The sequence below is a fragment of the Narcine bancroftii genome, chromosome 4 (assembly GCF_036971445.1).
Source record: "Narcine bancroftii isolate sNarBan1 chromosome 4, sNarBan1.hap1, whole genome shotgun sequence".
NCBI classification, from domain to species: domain Eukaryota; kingdom Metazoa; phylum Chordata; class Chondrichthyes; order Torpediniformes; family Narcinidae; genus Narcine; species Narcine bancroftii.
In genome coordinates, this window is record NC_091472.1 from 258,495,793 (window position 1) to 258,517,857 (window position 22,065).

General features: G+C 40.6%; 1 protein-coding gene across 29 annotated transcripts in view; it reads right to left on the reverse strand.

Moving 5' to 3' along the window:
• Positions 1-4,759: 4,759 nt before the first annotated feature.
• Positions 4,760-22,065, reverse strand: part of LOC138761901 (glycophorin-C-like) — a 118,594-nt gene continuing 101,288 nt past the window's right edge. For 12 of the 29 annotated variants that reach the window (XR_011356593.1, XR_011356591.1, XR_011356581.1 and 9 more), the window contains one exon: positions 11,115-12,738. Coding sequence is in view for 14 of the 29 variants with exons in the window: in XM_069934845.1 (XP_069790946.1) it covers positions 12,542-12,738 (197 nt within the window). In the remaining 15 variants the exon portion in view is untranslated. Of the gene's footprint in view, positions 8,060-9,733; positions 10,777-11,114; positions 12,739-21,433; positions 21,505-22,065 lie in introns of those variants that run through there. The other 17 variants (XR_011356582.1, XM_069934845.1, XM_069934838.1 and 14 more) reach the window with 5 other exon arrangements.

The following is a 22,065-nucleotide window of genomic DNA, read 5'->3' on the forward strand; positions in this document are numbered from 1 at the left end:
TCTTAATGGACACAAAACAAACATCCTTTCGCACCAAGGAAGAACTGAAGAGTTCTCCCTGGTGCAGAGACCGGTTATAATCTCATTCAATTTCAGAAATACAGGTTGAATTTAAACAAAAATAGGTGGTGAAAATCTGAAATAAAAATAGAAAACAATGGAATCACCCAGAAGATGAGGCAGCATCTGTGGAAAGAAAATAGAGTTCATGGTGAAATTAAATAGCTTAATGTGTTACCTGTTGCTAAGAGCTGGGATGCTGGATAGGTTCTACAGGAAGCATTATCTTCTTCTAATGGCCACATTTTGGTCTTATTTTTCATTTTTAAAATTTCATTTAGACGTACAGCATGGCAAAAGTCCCTTCCAGCCCATGAGCCCATGCCGCTCAAATATTCCAATTAACCCATGACTCCAGCATGTCTTGAAGGGAGGGAGAAAACCAGAATGTCCAAGAAAACACATACAGACACAGGCCTTTTTCTTCTCACACTCCCCACCTCTCCACCTCTGCAATTAAAAACTAACTTTATTTCCCTCCCTCACCCATTCTGAAGGGGTTTTGACCTGAAGCATTAACTACACAAATGCTGTCTGCTCTGCTCAGTGTTTCCAACAATTTTGATTTTTTCTTTCCCATAAACAGATTAACCTATACTAATTTTACTGCTTGTGAGAGCTTGCTCTGTTCCAAATCTCCCACATGATTGTATAGATTACAGTTGCTCATTTGCTCTAAAGTTCTTTGTAACACCATAAGGTTGTGAACAGTATTACATAAATGAGAGGCTGTGCTGAATGAGTCCAACATTAAACGCCTCTACTCTCTATTCCAATAAGCATCCAATATCAACATGAAAAAATCTCTGAAATATAATTTTTGCCTTGTGAAAACAATCAAGCCATATAATCTGCTGCAATAAAAAAAAAACTCATAAGGATTTTCTATCACTGCAGTAATATTATCCTGAAGGAAAACAGACCCATTAATTCAATACCTCTGTTAAATCTGCCTAAAGGTTTTGAAGACAGTGGACATCAAAGGATTATTGTTTAGACAGTGGTGCAAATCAATCAGTAACATTTTGCCAGTATTTATCATATTTATCCACTCTGGGTAACATTCTCTCAGTTCCCTTACTAAAACAAATTATATATTTATTCAGAAGCATTTGAATTTATTGGGAATATTTTATATCATGCAGTTATAGTATACAGCACAGAACAGCCCCTACAGCCAATCTGAGATGGCATTCTGAGCTCGTCTAACTTGCCTGTATTTGATCCATATATTTTAAAATCTTTCCTCCCCATATATTTGCTCAAATATCTTTTGAATTACATAATTGTACCTACTTCAACCGTTTCCATTGGCAACTTTTTGAAGATGGAGTCCACAGTGTGTGTGATAAAGTTACCCCTTGGGTCCCTTTTCATTGCCTCCCCATCACTTTAAAACTCTGCTCTCTAGTTTTAAAATTATCAGCCCTCCAGAATAGAAGTTGTTAGCATTCACACCTTTCATGATTTTATATAAGGCCACCCTTGTGTCTTGGTGAGCGCTTGCAGGCGCCTCAGATTGAAGAGACTGCCATCCGTGCGGTACCGGATGTAAACAGCGTCTTCATTGCTGAGATCTTTCATGGCTTGTTTCAGCATCATGCTGAAGAAGATTGAAAAGAGGGTTGGTGCAAGAACGCAGCCTTGCTTCACGCCATTGTTAATGGAGAAGGGTTCAGAGAACTCATTGCTGTATCTGACCCGACCTTGTTGGTTTTCGTGCAGTTGGATAACCATGTTGAGGAACTTTGGGGGGCATCCGAGGCGCTCTAGTATTTGCCAAAGCCCTTTCCTGCTCACGGTGTCGAAGGCTTTGGTGAGGTCAACAAAGGTGATGTAGAGTCCTTTGTTTTGTTCTCTGCACTTTTCTTGGAGCTGTCCGAGGGCAAAGACCATGTCAGTAGTTCCTCTGTTTGCGCGAAAGCCGCACTGTGATTCTGGGAGAACATTCTCGGCGAGACTAGGTATTATTCTATTTAGGAGAATCCTAGCAAAGATTTTGCCTGCAATGGAGAGCAGCGTGATTCCCCTGTAGTTTGAGCAGTCTAATTTCTCACCTTTGTTTTTGTACAGGGTGATGATGATGGCATCACGAAGGTCCTGAGGCAGTTTTCCTTGGTCCCAGCAGAGCTTGAAAAACTCATGCAGTTTGGCATGCAGAGTTTTGCCGCCAGCCTTCCAGACCTCTGGGGGGGATTCCATCCATACCTGCTGCTTTGCCACTTTTCAGTTGTTCAATTGCCTTATATGTCTCTTCCCGGGTGAGGACCTCATCCAGCTCTAGCCTTAGGGGCTGTTGAGGGATCTGGAGCAGGGCGGAATCTTGGACTGAACAGTTGGCACTGAAAAGAGATTGGAAGTGTTCTGACCATCGGTTGAGGATGAAGATCTTGTTGCTGAGGAGGACTTTACCGTCTGAGCTGCGCAGCGGGCTTTGGACTTGGGGTGAGGGGCCGTACACAGCCTTTAGAGCCTCGTAAAAACCCCTGAAGTCGCCAATGTCCGCGCTGAGCTGGGTTCGTTTGGCGAGGCTAGTCCACCACTCATTTTAGATCTCCAGAGTTTGCGCTGAAAATGGCTGCATGCGCGATGGAAGGCTTGTTTCTTCTCTGGCCAGGACGGCTTTGCAAGGTGAGCCTGGTGGGCAGCTCGCTTCTTTGCCAGCAGCTCCTGGATTTCCTGGTTGTTTTCATCGAACCAGTCCTTGTTTTTCCTGGAGGAGAAGCCCAGTACCTCTTCAGTGGATTGCAGTATGGTAGTCTTCTGCTGATCCCAAAAGGTTTCAGGGGATGAGTCCGTGAGGGGGATTGCATCCTCGAGCTTTGCTTTGAGGTTTGCCTGGAAGTTTCCTCTCACTTCGTCTGACTGCAGGTTTCCAACATTGAACCTCTTTCTGGGGGCTTTACTGTTCCTGGACTTTGGCTCACACCAAGACACAGGAGCAACTTGTCCATGAACTACTCTTTGCAGACGATGCCGCTTTAGTTGACCATTCTGAGCCATCTCTTCAGCGCTTGATGTCCTGTTTTGTGGAAACTGCCAAAATGTTTGGCCTGGAAGTCAGCCTGAAGAAAACTGAGGTCCTCCATCAGCTCCTCACCATGACTACCAGCCCCCCCACATCTCCATTGGGCACACAAAACTCAAAACGGTCAACCAGTTTACCTATCTCGGCTGCACCATTTCAGCGGATGCAAGGATTGACAACGAGATAGACAACAGACTCGCCAAGGCAAATAGCACCTTTGGAAGACTACACAAATGAGTCTGGAAAAACAACCAACTGAAAAACCTCACAAAGATTAGCGTATACAGAGCCGTTGTCATGCCCACAGTCCTGTTCGGCTCCGAATCATGGGTCCTCTACCGGCATCACCTACGGCTCCTAGAACGTTTCCACCAGCGTTGTCTCCGCTCCATCCTCAACATTCATTGGAGTGATTTCATCCCTAACATCAAAGTACTCGAGATGGCAAAGGCCGACAGCATTGAATCCACGCTGCTGAAGATCCAACTGCGCTGGGTAGGTCACGTCTCCAGAATGGAGGACCATCGCTTTCCCAAGATCGTGTTATATGGCGAGCTCTCCACTGGCCACCGTGACAAAGGTGCACCAAAGAAGAAGTACAAGGACTGCCTAAAGAAATCTCTTGGCGCCTGCCACATTGACCACTGTCAGTGGGCTGATATCGCCTCAAACCGTGCATCTTGGTGCCTCACAGTTCGGCGGGCAGCAACCTCCTTTGAAGAAGACCGCAGAGCCCACCTCACTGACAAAAGACAAAAGAGGAAAAACCCAACACCCAACCCCAACCAACCAATTTTCCCCTGCAACTGCTGCAACCGTGTCTGCCTGTCCCGCATCGGACTTGCCAGCCACAAATGAGCCTGCAGCTGACGTGGACATTACCCCTCCATAAATCTTCGTCCGCGAAGCCAAGCCAAAGAAGATAAGGCCAGCCATCAGTCTCCCTAAACCTATAGGTCAGAGACTGATGGATTTACAAAGGAGATGGTAGTATTTGATCCAACATACCTGTCTAATGCCTCAAGCTCCCCAGAAAGAGTCAACCCACTGCTTTTTCTCCCCAAACTGGCTTTTTCTGAATGTAAATTTTTCGGAAAGTTTAGTGAACACACTTCCACTACTCTTTCAAACATTAGTCTCCAAATCACTTATCTCACTAATTAAAAATGTTTCTATTTTTTCCCCCTGGGTGTGGTTGCAATTATCTTAAAAGGTTTTGTGCTTAAATATGAATTACCAATGTTCCCACTTGTAGACATGGTTTTCTTGATCTACCATTGCAAAAGTTCTCAATTTTTATTTAGATCCAACAATAATAATTAATGATACTTCTGATTTTTTTTTTAAAGCAGGTTTTGGTGAAGGGTAAATATTGGTCAGGATTTCTTAAACATCTAGCCTGTTCTTCTTTCCAATAGTACTGGGAATTGTTATGCCAAGAGAAAGGTTTGTTCTAAACGGTTTGACAACCAAATTTTTTTCATTCCATTCTCCAGAGTGGGATGCAAACCTCGAATCTCATGTCAACCATCCAACCTCTGCTAAAACCCTTTCCAATGTGTGGGCAATGTCCAGAGAAATACTGTAAAGGGATCTGATCAAATAAGTGAAAACAAAACTAAGTTATGCTCTTTCAGATAATCACATGAAATTTACTTAAAACATAGCTCACATTAAACAGTGCAGGAAAAAAGACATATATTTGCTTCAGGATAATCTTGCTCATTTATAACCGTAAATAGATGACAATGGGTTAATCTTACAGGATGGTTTGTTGGAACTTATTTTCATGTTAATTTTCATTTTGCTAACATTCATTCCATGTTGGTCCAGTCGTACAATTCATTAAATGGTTTATTTCAGCCTATCAGATGAGAGTTGACTTGTGTCTAACTCCCTTTTACTCACCGTGATTCCACAACTCTTTAATTTTAGCAAACAAAAATCTAGGTTCAGGTAAAGGGCCTGATGAAAAGTCGCTGAGTTGAAACTTTTGTTCTGTTTCTCCCTCCTCAGACGCTGTCTGACATGTTCTGTATTTTCAGCGTTTTTTGATTTTGTATCAAACATTTCATCTTCAGGAGAAAAAAACCAAAAAATGCCAAAATACTTAACAGTCCAGACAGCATCTGTGGAGTCAAAGATAATTTTTCAGATAAAAAAAATAAGGAAAATTAAAAAAAACAAGTATGTGTTTAAGATTCCTGCTGAAGGGTTCCAGCCCTATTGCTTTCCATGGATGCTAAATTCCTGCAGCATTGCTCTGCATTGTTTTAATTCCACCTACAGACTCCTGCATGTTTAAGTTGCAAGGGGAGCAAGGTGAAAAAAACACAAAGAGAATGTTTATGATCATGCAAAGAACTGGAATTTCCTCATGTTTTCTTGTATGGAAGGATTCCTGGTACTATTAATTTTATTGTTAGCCATTAGAGACAGAATGAAAAAAAGTTTGAAAAGAGATGCACAACATGATAGTTCTCACAGTCATTGTTGCAATCTCTTTACTCCTCTCTCTCCAGATGCTGCCTGACCTAATGAGTGATTCCAACATTTTTTTTTCTTTCAGATTTCCAATGTTTGTTGCTTTATAGAACATAGAGAATTTCAGCACAGTGTTGGTCCTTTGGCATGATATTGTACCGATCAATACAAATCTAATCAGCAAACTAAACCTTCACTACCTCACACTTATAACACTATTGTTTTTTTTTCCATCCACGTCCCTGTCTAAGAATCTTTTAAATGTTCCTATTGTACTAACCTCCACCACCACCCCTGGCAATGCATTCTAGGCACTCACTACTCTCTGTGTAAAAAAATTACCCCTGGCGTCTCCCCTGAACTTTCCTCCCTTCATTTTGAACAGATGTCCTCTTGTGTTGGCTACTCTCAGCCTGGGAAAAAGGTGCTGGCCATCTATGACTCTCATAATCTTGTAGCTCTCTATTAAGTCACCTCTTATTCTTCTTCTATCCATAGAGAAAAGCCCTAGCTCTGTTAACCTTTCCTCAAAAGATATACTTTGATTTCACCATTGAAAATTTCAACTGATCTCAACCTTTAAAGCTAACAAAGGGTTTTTTACATTTTAGAATGGTTACAATAGCCCATAGTGGGCTATCTTTTTTTTGTATTGTGAGATTTTGAGAGAGTGAGGAAGAACTCCCCTGAACAGATGATGTTTGGAGGCACTTGATAACTCTCCAATTTTTTTATTTACACATAAAAAATACGTCACAAAACCAAGCACCCAAATATATGTTTACAGCTGATGCCATCAGTCTAGTTGAGAGTTTATCACTGCATTTAAGTGATGCCAGTTGTTTCCAAGTTCAATTTCCACCATTTAAGAATCCAAACCACCTTCTAACCACCAGAAAATTATGGTCAATTTCTTTCAACTATTTTGTGTGTTCCATTTATTGAAACATAATGTTCTGAGATGATAATGCCTCATATTATTGTCCTAGAGTTCCAAGTGATTGTCCCATTCCTATTAATATTGGCATGTATGAAGTCAAGCCTAGATTTCCTTACATAAAAATTCATCCATGTTTAGCAGTGTTGTACTCCTTATATAGAAGAGATCACTGGGATGGCAACTTTGGGGATAAGTTGATATAACCTGATGGCTGCTTCTTCTGTCAGAGTTGAGAAAGTCGACATTGATCTGTCCTCATTCAGGACTTGATTTGGGGCCTTAGCACTAATTAAAAGGAGGAGGACTTGTTGGCCTGGATTCCACAGCTCCAGTTCTCATCTGCAGTCAGCTGCAGTTCCAGGTGAACATAGGTACAGCTGACACAAAGTCCAGAATTAGAAGAATGAGAGGTACTGATTTATTGATCCTTGATGAAGGATCTTCTCATTCAGTGAAAGGAAGGACGGAATTGATGGGTGTAATTGGTCTTAGGTGGAAAGCCAAACCCTTCATTTATACTATATTTTAAAATATGTTAACAGTGAAGTTAGTGTTAGTATTTTAATCATTACTTTGTGTTAAAGCTAGCATTTTGTGCACCTTTGAAAACAAGAATCAGAAAATATTGATTTTATTTAAGGATTAACTTTTTTTTCTTCTATTGGGTTATGAGATATACACTGAGAAATGTTTCAGCACAATTGCCTTTAGAGAAAAAAATAAATGTGAAATAAAAGTTACATTTCAATCAACATTTAAATTTAGACATATAGCATGGTAACAGGTCCGTCTGGCCCACAAGCCCATTCTGCCCAATTACACCCAATTAATCTACAATTCCCATATGTTTTGAAACGTGGGAGGAAACTGGGGACATGGGGAAGAACATACAAACTGCTATGGTCAGTGTTTGATTCGAACCTAGGCTGCTGGCGCTGTAGCAGCATTGCGCTACCCACTATGTGATCTTGAAAATGACAAAATTATTGGACTCCAAAAGCAAAACCCTGCCAATATAAACAGACAAAATATTGGAAATATTCAATGGTTCAGGCAACATCCATGGAGGAGGAAACAGATTTAACATTTCTAGTCAATGACCTCTGATTGCCTTAAATATTTTTATAATATAATATATTAAATACATTATAGTAGATACTCAATATGTTAAGGGCTTTGATTGATCTCTTCTTTCAGCTATTGTCAAACATGTTAAATCTGCTCTTTTGATCTTTCTTGGAAATTGGTTCAAATGTTAGCTATTGAAAAGCAATTGGTTTTATCATGAGCAGGGAAAACATTGAGGATTACAGAAAAGAGCTGGGCATAGGACCAATTAGATTACTCTTGCAACAAAAAAAAATGGCATATCCAAATAGCCTTCTTCTATAATGTAACAATTCTTCCCTCAACCACAGATGTACACTTCTCAAATGGTCCAAAATATAATCAGTCTGATAGGTAGTGATGCAAAAATCTGGTCTTGAGGACCAAAGACCAACAAGGTTGTAATCCAAGGTACGACTTTCAAGCATCTGGGTTTTCACCTGCAAGATAAATATTGAATGGCAATGAATTCCAACCCAGTAAGAAACTGAAGCTATATCTATTTATTGAAAAAATGCAACATTGAAGATATGAATTGTGTAAGTGGTCATTCAGATATGTTTCAAGATCTTGGTCATGTTATATTTTATAAAAGGGCTGGAGCATTGTACCTAGCTCACTTGGATGTCATCAAGTAGTTAACAAACACTAACATTATTATAACTAATCCCTCTATTGTTTTCCCTTGATGTACAAAAGACTTTTTTTTTAGTTTGATTGAAATATTAGCACTGGGGCACCTGTAAAACTGAAGATACAAGTTTTCTTTTTAATGATTTCTTTCAGAAAAATAATCTGGGATACAATAACTAAGTCATGACAAGAGTAACTGTAATGCACTGGAGAGGACCAACATTAGATCCATGGCTACTAAAACTCACCCATATTTCATCTTATGCCAGGATCCCTTAATCTTGAGGGGAGAAAATAGTCCTTGTGAGGAAATATATGTGGAAAATGGCTTTGTTGATTGACTAGCTCCTCTATTACATTAATAATTACACTGGACAACATTTTTTTTCAAAAGGTTTGCTTCCTGAAAAAGAATTGGGAATTATGATAGACAGCTTCAAGATGAATAGAAAGATAATTTCAGATTTTCTGTATCACATAGGAAGTTGGAATATCATTAACTTTTCTGAATTTAGCATGTTAATTGCAAAATATTGCTGACACATTGGATTAGTTCAACTGACTTAAAAATGTTTTGCTGCTGGTCTTCATTTGTGCTCAGCATTTAATGCCTCTTGTGTTAGTGGCCAGCACTGATGATTCCAATTGCCATGATATCGCTTTTCCATGGTCACAATGTCCTGTTGAAAACTTTCACCATGTTCGTCACTGACTACAGCAAGATCAGCAGGGAAGATGTCCAAGTCCAAATTCAGAAAATGAATTTTTAATGACATGTTGTTCATGGTTTTGCCTGCTGAAGTAGACTTAAAATATGACAGGAAATCACAAACAGAGGTAAGATCTAAAATAGATCATACATGATAGGAAAATTTTAAGATGATTTTCATGATCTGCAGCCTAAAATCTATAAAATACACCCATAAGGATTCAGGAAGCAAAATCTTTGTTGTCCAGTGTTATTATTGAACATTCAAATAACTAAAGATACCAGAAATTTGTAAAAGAATGCTGCAAAATATTCAGCATGTCATGCAGATCTGTGGAGAGAGAAGTTGCCTTAGTGCTTTAGAGTTGCAGCTGTATATCTTGTTACATTAGCTGATACGAAGGGACATTGATTGAAGATATTAATTATTTCTCTCTCCACAAATGTTTCCCAACATGCTGAAATTTAACAAGAGTTTTCAATTTAATTATCAAAATTCTTAATGTTAGGGTGCAGAGCATTGCTCTGTGGTGGATGTCATATTCCCAATGATCCACAAATATAAACCTGAATCATTGATTACATTGTGAAAGGACATAATTTGATGCAATTACAGCTCCATTGCATCTTGCTCAATAACTTACTTGCTGGAGTTCAACCAATGCAGTGGCAGAGTATTTATTCATTACACTTCGCTGTTTGTGGAGCTTTTTGTATGTCAAATGGAAGATTTTTTGCACGTTATAATGGCAACCATACTTGAAAAGTAAGGCACTGAGATAACACAATGTTTTATTTATAGAAATTCACTTTTTTTCTCATTCCGAATAATAGTCAATAGAAATAGGCACAAGAATTGGACCTCAGATCCATCTGTCAATTATATACAGGTTCAAATGATCAGGTCATATCCAGATGAATGTAGGAGACACATTTTATTGACTCTATCAATGAATTCCAGTGGGAATTACACATTAAATATATTATTTGTTCCATTAATGTATGTTTCTTCACTGTTGCTTCCAACATCTTATCATGTTATTACTGGTCATTCCTCAATGGTTCAAAGGCACGGTTAGTAGACTTGCTGTGCCGCAACTACAGCCACCTGGGTTCGAAATTGACCTTGGGTGCTGTCCAGGTAAAGCTTGCATTCTTGCTGCAACTGGGTGGGTTTCCTTGGGGTGCTCCTGCCTCTTTCCACACCCAAAGATTTGCAGTTAATTACACACTGTAAATTGCTCCTCACATGTAAGTGAGTGGTAGAATCTGGCAGGAATTAATGGGAATAAAGGAAGAATTCAAGTTGGATTAGCATGAGTAGGTGCTAGTGAGTGAAGGGCTTGCTTCCATACTCTATGGCCCTCGGCTGGGTTTACATATATTGGTTCAGGAGGAAGCCTATACATCTTTAATAATAAGTATATATTTATGTAACCCACAAAAAGCTTTGGGAACAAGCTTCCCTTCTCCGTTCTTTCGCTTGCTGGAAGGTAAAAATTATGTCTTTACTCTTAGTAGTGTTTGTTCATCAAATATATTGTAAAATAATTTTAAAACCTACACCCACTGCTTTAACATTGGTGACGAGCTATCAGTACATGGAGATTGCGGCCCCAAGACAGTTCTTCTCCCAGTTTGTTGAACTTCTACTTCTCTTCTGGGGATCTGTGAGGTGGAGAAGAGCTTTGAGCAGATTGAATGCTCATTCGTCTCTGCTGAATTGTCACACAGCACGGTAGGATGTAAACAGGGACTTGTAAAGGGAGTGAAGGCAAGGGTGGTGAAGATTTAATGATCAGTGCCTTGAAGGTCCTGAAATAAATAATTTGATTGGGTAGGACAGTCAGTCATCTGATGCTGCTCCCAGGACCACAGTGAAAATGAACAATACTGAGAAGATATGTACACGCGCGTGCGCGCGCACACACACACACACACACACACAAACACACACACAAACACACACACACAGACACACACACACAGACACACACACAGAGACACACACAGAGACACACACACACACACACACACACACACACACAAACACACACACACACAGACACACACACACAGACACACACACAGAGACACACACACACACACACACACACACACACACACACAATTAAAAAATAACTTTCTAATACTGTTATCCAACATCCTTCATTTCTTACAATGCATAATAAAACTTGAAGTAAAATATTAAAAGGCTACTAGAAATGCCTGATTTAAAGGCTTGTGCTGTATTGAAAAAAATAAGAAAAAAAATCTAACTGAAATAGATTACTTCATGTACATGCGAGGATAGGAAAGAAAATTAGTGCACATAACCCATGGTGTGAAACAGTTATGAGTTCAGCTAAGCTGCACATCAGAGAACAAATAAAGACAAATTATTTGAAGAAATTACATACCTTACACAACAGTAGTATCTGACCTAATGAATTCTTTCCCATTTACTTCAATCATTTACCACATTTCCAGGATGGAGAGAATAATTCTTCATTTACCTCCTGCATTGAATTCAACCCTCTGTGCAGCTCCCAAGAACCTGAGCTTGACTTTGTTCAAGAAGAATTGCTCTTCTGTTGATGTGAGATGAGAGAGGGCAGTGCACAGATTTTGAAGTCACAGACAAATTGGTGGAAAAATTAATTTAAATGAATAATGAGAAACTAATTTCAAATGAAACAGGAAAACCTGCAGATGCTGGGTTCAAGTCCAATGCACAAACCTGCTCGAGAAACTCAGCAGGTCACGCAACATCCACAGGGCATAAAAATGGTGACCAAAGCTTCGGGCCTGGGCCTCAATCAGGAATAAGCAAAAGTCAGGCAACTGGGGTGAGGGAGGAATTGAGGGGAGGGAGGAAGTTGAAGGGAGAGGAGCTGATTTCAATTCTTCATCGAGAAAGTGGATGTGAGAGAGTAACCATTGAATGCTGTCGCTCCTGACATCAACCAAAAAAAGTAGGTAAGGTTGGGATTGGCTCTCTGCAATGCTCAGAAATATGGTCTTCAGTACAAATGCAGCAATAAACAAGAGGATGTTTTATTAACCAAGAGGGGACAAGGCCATAAAATCAATCAGAATTTCTTAAATCAGGGTGTAGAACACAAAAAAATAGCATTCACTAGTATTGGCACTTAAAATGTCAAAAATAGAAAATTGCTCTTGACCAGTGGCCTAGTCTTAAAAAAAAAGATTGCTATGGATTTTGTTATAGATATTATAGCTCTTATGGATCTTTGAAGCAATTTATTAAATCTAGAAGGTGACACCAATTTAATATACATAAACTTGTACTATCTGACACTTGTGGTACTCAACTTTGGAAATCTATGATAGCAAATACACATGGCACCTGCAAAGTCCATTTTTCAAGAGTGTACTCTTTGCTTGTACATGAAGAGCCCAGGTTGTGATTTATTTCCAGAGAGAAAAGAATTAACAATGAATAAACAGGGTTTATTTTTCGAATTCTCCCCTCCCCAACCCTCACTGGAGCTGTTTTTAAAATATAGCACAGATTGCAAGTCCTGGCTGTGGTTTTCAGGGTCTGGAGATCCCGCCATCAGATGAAGTATTCCTTCTTACTTTCATCCACAGAGTCTTGGAAGTTCGGATCGTTCTTCAAAGCAACATCTGCATTCTCGGCAAATTCTGTGCCCTTCGCCTCATTGGTGTGATACGTGCCCTTGTGCCTGTACAGGTAACAGATCAGGACCACGAGGAAACAAATCACCACGAAGATCATGGCCGCTATGACACCTGTGGGTTAAGAAGATAGCTTATTAAAGTCAAACATCACATACATCCCTGAGATTCCTTTTTCCTGCAGGCATGGCAGAATTATCCATAATTGGTAGTGCAAAAATAAACTGTATACAGCATAAATGTATAAATAAAAGAGCTGTAAACCAATAACAAATGTAAACAAACTGATTGTACAATACTGAAAGAAGGAAGAAAATCAATCAAAGTGCACAAGTCAGAGTCCTTCAATGAGTCTCTGATTGAGTTTGTTGCTGAGGAGTCTGACAGTGGAGGGGTAGCAGGTGTTCCTGAAGCTGGTGGTGAAAGTCTTGATGTACCTATACCTCCTTCCTGATCGCAGCAACGAGAACAGAGTGTGTGCTAGATGATGTGGGTCTTTGAGGATTGCTGCTACCCTCTGACGTCAGCGTACCCTATACTCAATAGTGGGAAGGGTTTTCTTGTACTGTCCTAGGCTGTGTCCATTACCTTTTGGAGGGCTTTATGCTCAGGGGTATTGGTGTTCCTTTACCAGGCCATGATGCAGCCAGTCAGCACACTTTCCACCACAGCTCTGCAGAAATTTGCCAGAGTTTCTGATGTCATACCAATCCTTCATGAACTCCAGGGGAAGTAGAGGTGCTGACATGCTCTCTTCATGATGCCATTGGTGTGTTGGGTCTAGGAAAGATCCTCTGAGATTGTGACTCCCTAGAACCTAAATTTACTCACCCTCTCTGCCTCCGATGGTGTTATTTTTGCACCGAGTCACATAGTCATAGGTGTAAAGTGACAAAAGTGTAAAATGATAATGTGTAAGATGACAAGAACACAGACACCAGGACCACATTTGCTTGGCCACCACAAAGTCACATGACTAAATAGAGACATTAAGTTAAACAAGCTATTCTGGAGCTGCTGGTGTCAAGTGCAGTGCACAAATGTGCTAAAGAAACTCAGCACATCACGCATATCCTTTGAGGTAAAGGGTAACCAATGTTTTGGCTCTGGATCCTGTGTCAGTCATATTAATCAATATCAACATAAATCAAGTTTAATTACCATAGGCTGAATAGTTTGTAATTAACACATCATGGACTTGGAGCGCATGGAAACAATGGTGAAAACAAATCCAGCAAAGATCTTTAGTAGGATATTGAATAATTGTTTGAAGGGCAACTTTTGAAGAACGGTGGATAGACTAACTGAATGTGCCTCAAATGGTTTGTTATAATTATGTAATACCATGTTTGTGTTATAATCACAAGCCACCAGGAAGTTACCAAGGAAATGTACAGGAGTCCCAGGTCCGCAAGATATGTGAACACTAATAAAACCAAAAAACAAACATCCATATTCAATCGAGGTAGGACAAACTGGGGTTGTTGTCTCTGGAGCATAAAGATAGTGAGGAAAACCAGCTAGACCTTTGGAGAGGCATAGCTAAAGGTAGACAGCGAGAGCCCTTTTCCCAAGATAAAAATACCAAATACTAGAGGACATGCATTTAAAGTGAGAGGGGAAAGTTTAAAGGGATTGTGTGTGGCAAGTTTTATTTTTATACGCAGTAGTAGGTGCCTGGAAGAGGCTGCAGGTGGTAGTGGTACAAGTAGGGAGGATAATAGTAGCAGTGTGTAAGAGACTTTTCGGTCGGCACAAGAAAATACAGGGACTAGAGGATCAGGAACCAGGTGCAAGCAGAAGAGATTTAGCTTAATTTGGCATTGTGTTCAGCATCGATATTATGGGCCAAAGGCTCTGTTTCTATGCTGTACTGTTCTATGTTAAAAGCAAACACCAAGGTATCCATAGGCAACTTCTAGTTGCCTGCTTTCCCAGTGTGGTCATATTTATACCCAACGCAAGAGATCTCAGATATTGATTCTAGAGTTTATGGGAATAGTGTGAGTGGGGTTAAACGCTAACACCAAATATTCCTTTGTTTATTTGGCAAAGACAAGTTTAGATTCAGATTTGAACCCAGACTTAGCAACAGTGGTGATAATAAAGTGGCTGGAAGTTTGTGGCTGTTCCATCATGAAACTAATGCTATGTCTTGGATTTATGTGCAAGCATAATTTTATTCATTCTGGAATTGAAAGGGCATGTTTATTAGAGATGGCACTGGATTATTCTTACTCATTTAGAAAGATGAAGGAGGATCCTCTGGAGACACAAAATTAGGAAAGAATTAGATAGAAGCAGAGAGATTTCCTCCACTGGGAGGTGAGACTAGAACTAGGGAATAGAGCCTCAAGATTCAGAGGAGTAGATTTTCCAGAGATGAGGAGAAATTGCTTCTTCCAGAGAATCTGTGGAATTCCTTGACCAAGGAAGCTGTGGGATCTGTCTCATTAAACATATTTAAGACACAGATAAATAGATTTTTAAAGAATATGGGAATGAAAGGTTATGAGGAACAGGCGGGTAAATGGAGCTGTGTCCATGGCCAGATCAGTCATGATCTAATTGAATGGGAGAGCAGGCTCCATGGGCTCGCTCCTGCTCCTGTTCCTTGAAGTTCCTTCCAGAGAATCAGCCCTCTTCAATTAGAACTGTTGGAAGTCTCATCTTCCAGAACCTTTAAAATATTCTATTGACCCTATCTTTTAGCACAAAAGTCTATGGACTTACAAAAGAGCAGTAAGCCTTGAATACTGGTGGGCAAGCTATCTGGCCCAGATAATACTAAGTGTGAGAGGATTGTAATATCTAAACCTGACTATTTCATGGAGATATTTTATGACCCTTTCCCCTTTATCACCTCCTTATGCTGACATTTATTTAGGTCTGTTGACAAAAATGTAACCATGAATTTCAATTTGAATTTTCCAATCTGCTTTTTGGGAGTTCGGTAATGCAATTGGCTGCTCAGACAGTTTTACATCATCAAATCTTTCTGGGCTCCAGGGATCCTATTGAATTGGAACTGAAATATAACGTACATTCAGTAGAGTCAAACTTCTGTTGGAGATAACTACTTCTTTCTGGGAAGCTGCTTTCGAGCTAGGTGGCTAATATTTTTCTTTCAAATTGGTCTGAAAACTCAGGGCCAATACTTTTTGTGTTAGGTGTTATAATGAAATTACAAATTCTATCATATTGCTACTTATCAAAGAAAATAAATATTGTTCTTGAGACTCTGATTCACTTGCTTTGAAATGTTATAGCAGCTTTCTTGAGGCTACATCCCATGATAATTAATAATGAGGTCTTCCTGTGAACAACAGCCTCAAAGGAGACATTTACTTCAAAACAGCAAATGCCAGCTGTTCATCACTCTGCAGTGGTATTGTCCCTTCCTGCAGCCAAACTAGCATAATCAACCACTTAACACTGTGACACAAATCAAATGTAGCAAACCCTGTCACTTCAGCAAGGCTGAAACCAACACTGGATTGTGAGCATACAACCAGACTCTATGCATAAAACTCTTAAATATCTCAATCCTGAACCTCTCTTGAATGCGACTCCTCCAACTCAAAAATGGCCATCTACTCTCCACATTATCAGACCCACGGCATCCACTCCATCCCCAGCCCACACATACCCAAACACATTGCTAAAGGCAGCATGGTTAGTATACTGATTTGGGCAACCCTGTTACAATGCCGACAACTAAGACTTGGGTTCGAATCCTGTGCTGTTTGTAAGGAGTTTGTACATTCTCCCAATGTCTGCATGGGTTTCCACTGGGTGCTCCTGTTTCATTCCACCCTCTAAAAGCATATGGGGTATTCAGGTCAAATTGTGTAATTTGGTGGCATTGTTTCGTGAGTGGAAGGGCCTGTTACCCTGCTGTAACTTAAATTTGCAATACCCATCATAGCACAGCGGTTAACACAGTGATAGTACAGTAGCCTGGGTATGAATCTGGCGCTGCCTGTGTAACATGTTTATATGTTCTCCTCGTGACCTGAATGGGTTTCCTCTGGATTCCTCCCATATTCCAGAGATATACAGGGTGAGCAGGTTAATTGGTCATTGGGTGTATTTGGATGACATAGTTCACAGACTGGAAGTGACTGTTAACGTGCTATACCTTCAAATTAAATTAAATAAAATGAACAACTAGCAGGCATGAAAGGAAGATATATGAAGGCAAGAAGATAACAAGCAGAAAGCAAATATTTGAAAGGGAAGAAACAAACATAAAATGCAGAGAAAAGTGGATGACAAACAAAAAAACGCTAACAATAAATATAGCGTATGAGTGAATTGGGCAGCTTCAAAGAGTTTACCTATAGTTCCTTCTTGTGTCAGATGTGTTAACACTAGTCCAGGCATGGTTAATGCACTCTGACATCTGTCTTATGTGCTACCAAATCCTGAGGTAGCAGCACTTTGAACAAGCATTCATTGGTATATTGCATTTTGCCTTTAGTGTGTCTTTACGATTCAAGGTTCATTTTCTTGTCATGCAATAATACAAAAATGCAATGTGAATGAAAATCTTCAATTTTTGCCTTCCGTCAGACAAACAAAGAGTTCTCATGAAGATTGCCTGGCGCTCCTAACAATAAGAGAAAGAGAAGCAATAGAGTGTCCCCTCAGAGACACTGGGTGTCCGTGGAAAACTGGCATCATTCAGTACCTAGGCCTCTGTGGTTCACTGGGTCGCAGGAACTCGAGTTGAACCACACTTCTGGATTGTGACAATTGGCAGCTGCAGCTTCACTGAGCAATTTAGGAAGCGGCAACTGGCAGGAAATGGTGGGATGAAGAGGCCTCTGTACGCCCAGACAGGGAATTTATTTTTCTGTGAAGGTTGGATGGGCAAGAGCAATGCAAAGTTATTAAACAATGTAGAGAAATGCAAAAAAAAACTGTGGAGCTGGGATGCTGAGCAAACAACGTGCAATTGGGGCCACTGAACGGGTCAGGGCGAATCCGTGCGTAAAAATTGTCAGTTCATGTATTGCAGTAGGAATGACCTTATCAAAAGGTCCTGACCTGACACATTGACTCAACCCCATCTGCTCATGGATCCTGCCTGACCCATTGAGTTCATCCCGCTTCTTTGTTTTTGATCTATATCAAGAAACCTGATGATTTTCCAGAGCAATGTTTAAACCAAGATTTACTCTGCATTGTACCATAGACAGAAAAGCGTTGGTGGACTCTTGAAGGGAGGTAAACACGGAAGTCTGAAGACACTGTGATTGTAGTAAAAACACACAGCAAATGCTGAAGGAACTCAGCCGGTCTCACAGCATCCACAGGAGTTAAAGATATGTTACCAACATTTAGGGCCTGAGCCCTTCTTCAATGTATACACAAAATAGCAGGCAGGTATCAGAATTAAAGACTTGGGAGATAAAGGGGGAAGAATGAAAGGGGGAGGAGTCCAAAACAATAAACAAAAGGTGTTGGATACACCTTTTACAAGAGGACAAAAGGTGTTAATTGGTTTTGGCTCTGTGAAAGGGGACGGAGGGAAAAGGGAAGAGAATAAGAGTGAGAAAGACAGAACTAGAGGAAAGGAGACAGGGGTTGAAGATGGGGTGGGCAGGGGAGGGTTTAATGGAAACCTGAGTAGTTGATGTTGATGCCATCTAGTTGGAGAGTGCTGAGACAGAATATGAGATATTGTCCTTCCCATTTGCAAGTGGTCTCAGTCCAGCAGCACATGAGATCATGGATAGACGTCAGCATGGGAATGGAAGGAGGAATTGAAATGGGTGGCCACTGGGAGATTCCCTCTATTGAAATGACTGAGCTCCAGTATCTGCCCCTCCCTCTCAAAATCAGATGGAGACCACCCTAATATCAGCGAACAGAAGAAGTAGATGGAGCCATTTAATAATTCACATTCTTGTTATAATCATGGAGTAAATAATATTAAGCTGTACGTGTAAATGGTCTGGCTATATTTTATTCATTATTGAATTAAAATCTGTGTTAATATGCTGGTGTCCTGTACAGTCAGAGAGAAAGAGAAGCAAAAGAGAGTCCCTTCAGAGACAATAACTTTCCATGGATTCACCTCCAGTGCTCCCGCAACCTCAGCAACCACACGAACTCCATCAGCAACCCAAGCTCTAGATCTAAACCTTCTATATGATCAGGAAGCCCTCAACGCCTGAGGCTGTTCGGGGGCTGTTCTTGTCCTCAGCACCCTCATGAATCCCGGTTCCATGAGGTTCTCGACTGCAAGTCACTGACCACCTGCTATCTGTGTGAGTCCTTCAGCTGCTGAGCCCCTCGCTGGCCCACTACCATGGTCACAATTCTGTCGTATCACCCCCTCTGCTTCGGCTTCTCAGCAGCAGGATGTTTCTCCCCATTTCTAGCTCCCTGCACTGACCTGCTGCTCCCCCCAGAATGTGCAATCCCCCATGGCAGCTGCAAATCATAGGCACCCCCGTCTGGGACACAGACTGTGGATTTGAATTAAAAATACCAGTGACTCCTTCAACAGGCCATTTAAAGCTTGTACATAGCCGCTGGCAATTGGACCAGTTGGCTGCACCCTATGGAGCAGCAGTGTGTCTCTGCTCCACATTCTCCTGGGTCTACACCAGTGGCAGCACTACCGCTACAGCAGCTCAGGCAGTACCTCATTGCTGGGAGATATTCTTCTTTGTTACAGATTTTAGCCCAAGTTACAATTAAGAAGTAAATTTGTCTCAAATTAATGATGTAACAGTGTGACCTCTAAATCACAACTACCCAATTTTTATTACACACAAGGAAAATAAAGCATTTAAGTGTTTCATTCTCAGGGTCAAATGTTATTAAAAGCATCGCAATTAAACAGCAAGGTCCTGAAAAATTAATGTAGACAGGACAAGAACAATTCACTAAGCAACAGTAGAAATCCCACATCAACAGAAGATAAGCAGTAAATCGTGCATCTTAAATTTCTTCTTTTAATCTCAGCAATCAATACCTCATTTAACCTGGCGTTGACACGAGGAAATACACTTCTACCTATCTTCATCAACTCTCACTTGTCCAATACTGTCCAGGCTTGTCAGGTTCCACGTGATTAAACCAGCCCTGTTAACCCTCTTTTAACTTGGGTGATTTCTTAGCTTTCTCTCCCACATCAGCTCCAAAACTCCCTCAGCACAAGGCCTGTGACAATCTGGCCACGCTCACTGGAGAGAGAGTTACTGCTGTGTGCCAGATGGGAAGGTGGCAGCGAGACGTTACATGGTAGCGCAGATTCTTCATTGAACTCAGCGACAGCAAAGAACTGAGAACAGGGCAGAGAGAGTGATTTAGAGTTGATGACAGTCTGCAGGAAGATTGGATTTCCTAATGTGATCATTACTCTAAAGATCTGTATTCTTTGGAGTTTAGAAAGGGTGATCTTATTGAAACATCCACGATCTTGAGGAAGAATGACAGGGTAGATGTTGATATGTTTTCAGTAGAGGCAGAATCACAAAAGTGTGGGTGAAACGTGAAAGTCAGCAGATGTTGTGATTGCTGCGAAAACACAGAAATGCTGGAGGAGCTCAGCTGGCCTCACAGTGTCCATAGGAGGTAGAGATATATTACCATACTATACTACCTTAAGGAAGGGCTCAGGGCCAAAATGTTGGTAATATATCTTTACCTCCTTTGGATGCTGAGAGACCAGTTGAGTTCCTCCAGCATCTCTGTGTGAGGGGATATTGTTACAAGATTAGGGAGGTATGTAGGAACATCTCATAGGGCAATACGGTCAGCATAGTAGTTTGCACAGTGCTAATACAATGGCAATGTCAAGTCCAGTGCTCACTGTAAAGAGTTTTCCGGGTGCTCTGGTTTCCTCCTACCCTCTAAAGACATGCGGGGTCGTAGGTCATTTGGTTACATGGGCATACTTCAGCAGCACGCAGATGGTGGTGAATTCTTTACCTTGGAAAGTTTTGGAGGCAAGATCTTTGGGAATATTTAAAAGGAATCAGATAAATTATTAAAAGATCAGAGAATTAAATGTGGAGCAAGCACAAAATAAGGGTTGAGGATTGAAGCAGATCAGTCATGAAATTTTAAATAGTGGAGCATGCTCGAGAGACTGTGACCTAGTCCTGCTTTATTTTCTTATGCTCTTTTATCCCAATCAAATAAACTATAAAACAGATCAACTAAATAAAGTGGATGACAACAGTGAGACAACGAGACAACGCTGACTGGATACCAGAGTTAAAAAAAAGTATGTGCAAAGACCACCCTGGAGGTTCAATTTACATGGACTTTTGAAAGTGACAGGAAGCATTGAGGCAGTATGGTATTATCCCTGTAATCCAGAATTCAAGCAACCAGCAAAAAAAATCACAGAAAATAAATGGGTAAAAAAATACAGAAGTTTAAAATTGATGCATCTCATCATTAGTTCTCCTCTCATGCAACACACAGACCCAAGCGACCAGAAAAATTGCTTAAACTGCCATCTACCAATCCCCATAGGTGCCGGACACCAGGAGTTTTACTGTAGTTACCAAAGTGCAGAAGTCACACCAAAGTACAAAAGCAGGAAAATAAGCATTTAGGAAGTTCTGGTTTTGCTCAGAATGTTCTGTTCCAGTGACGACAATTTGAGAAGAGTTTGAAAGCTGCAGAGGGTAGCAGAATAGTAAAAGAATGTTAACTGCAAGGTTAAATTGGAGAAGAGTTCACCATCAAGCAAATGAGATTGGGGAGAGTTATGAGTGACTGCAGAATATGGAGGAAAAATATAATCTGAACGACTCAAATATTCACGATGAGTTCCGACCTGAAATTTCAACCATTCTTTTTCTCCCATAGATGCACTTGACCTCCTGAGTTGCTCCAGTAGATTATTTTCTGAAAACAAGGGGAGTTCTGCATGAGGTCTACAAAATTATAACAGGTCTAGGGAAGGGAGATGAAGTACAACTGTTCTCTAAGCTGGTAGTACAAAGTCTAGACCACACAAAAGTTAAGATTTTAGACAACTGATGCAAGGGAAATTTGAGAATTTATTTTAAAAGAAATCATTATGTCAGTGAGTGGAAATGAGCTGGAACATGCTCTTGATAGTTACATGGAGAGGAGAGGACTAGAGGAGTATGGACCGTGTGCTGGTCAGTGGGACTAGGAGGGTGGGGATTTGTTATGGCATGGACTAGTAAGGCTGAACTGGCCTGTTCTATGCTGTAAGTGGTTATATGGTTATATGGTTATATGGACAGGACTGTGGAAAGCAGAACATCAATTTTGAAAGGAAATAGTGTGGGACACAAGAGATAAACCTGAAGGCTTATGAGGCTGGTGAGATCAGATGCTCGTGTGGGGTGGGGGGGGTGGGGGGACAGGATTGATTTACAGAATGTAGCACGTCGAATGACTCAAAGACTTATAGATTCAAACCAAGGCTTTTATTAC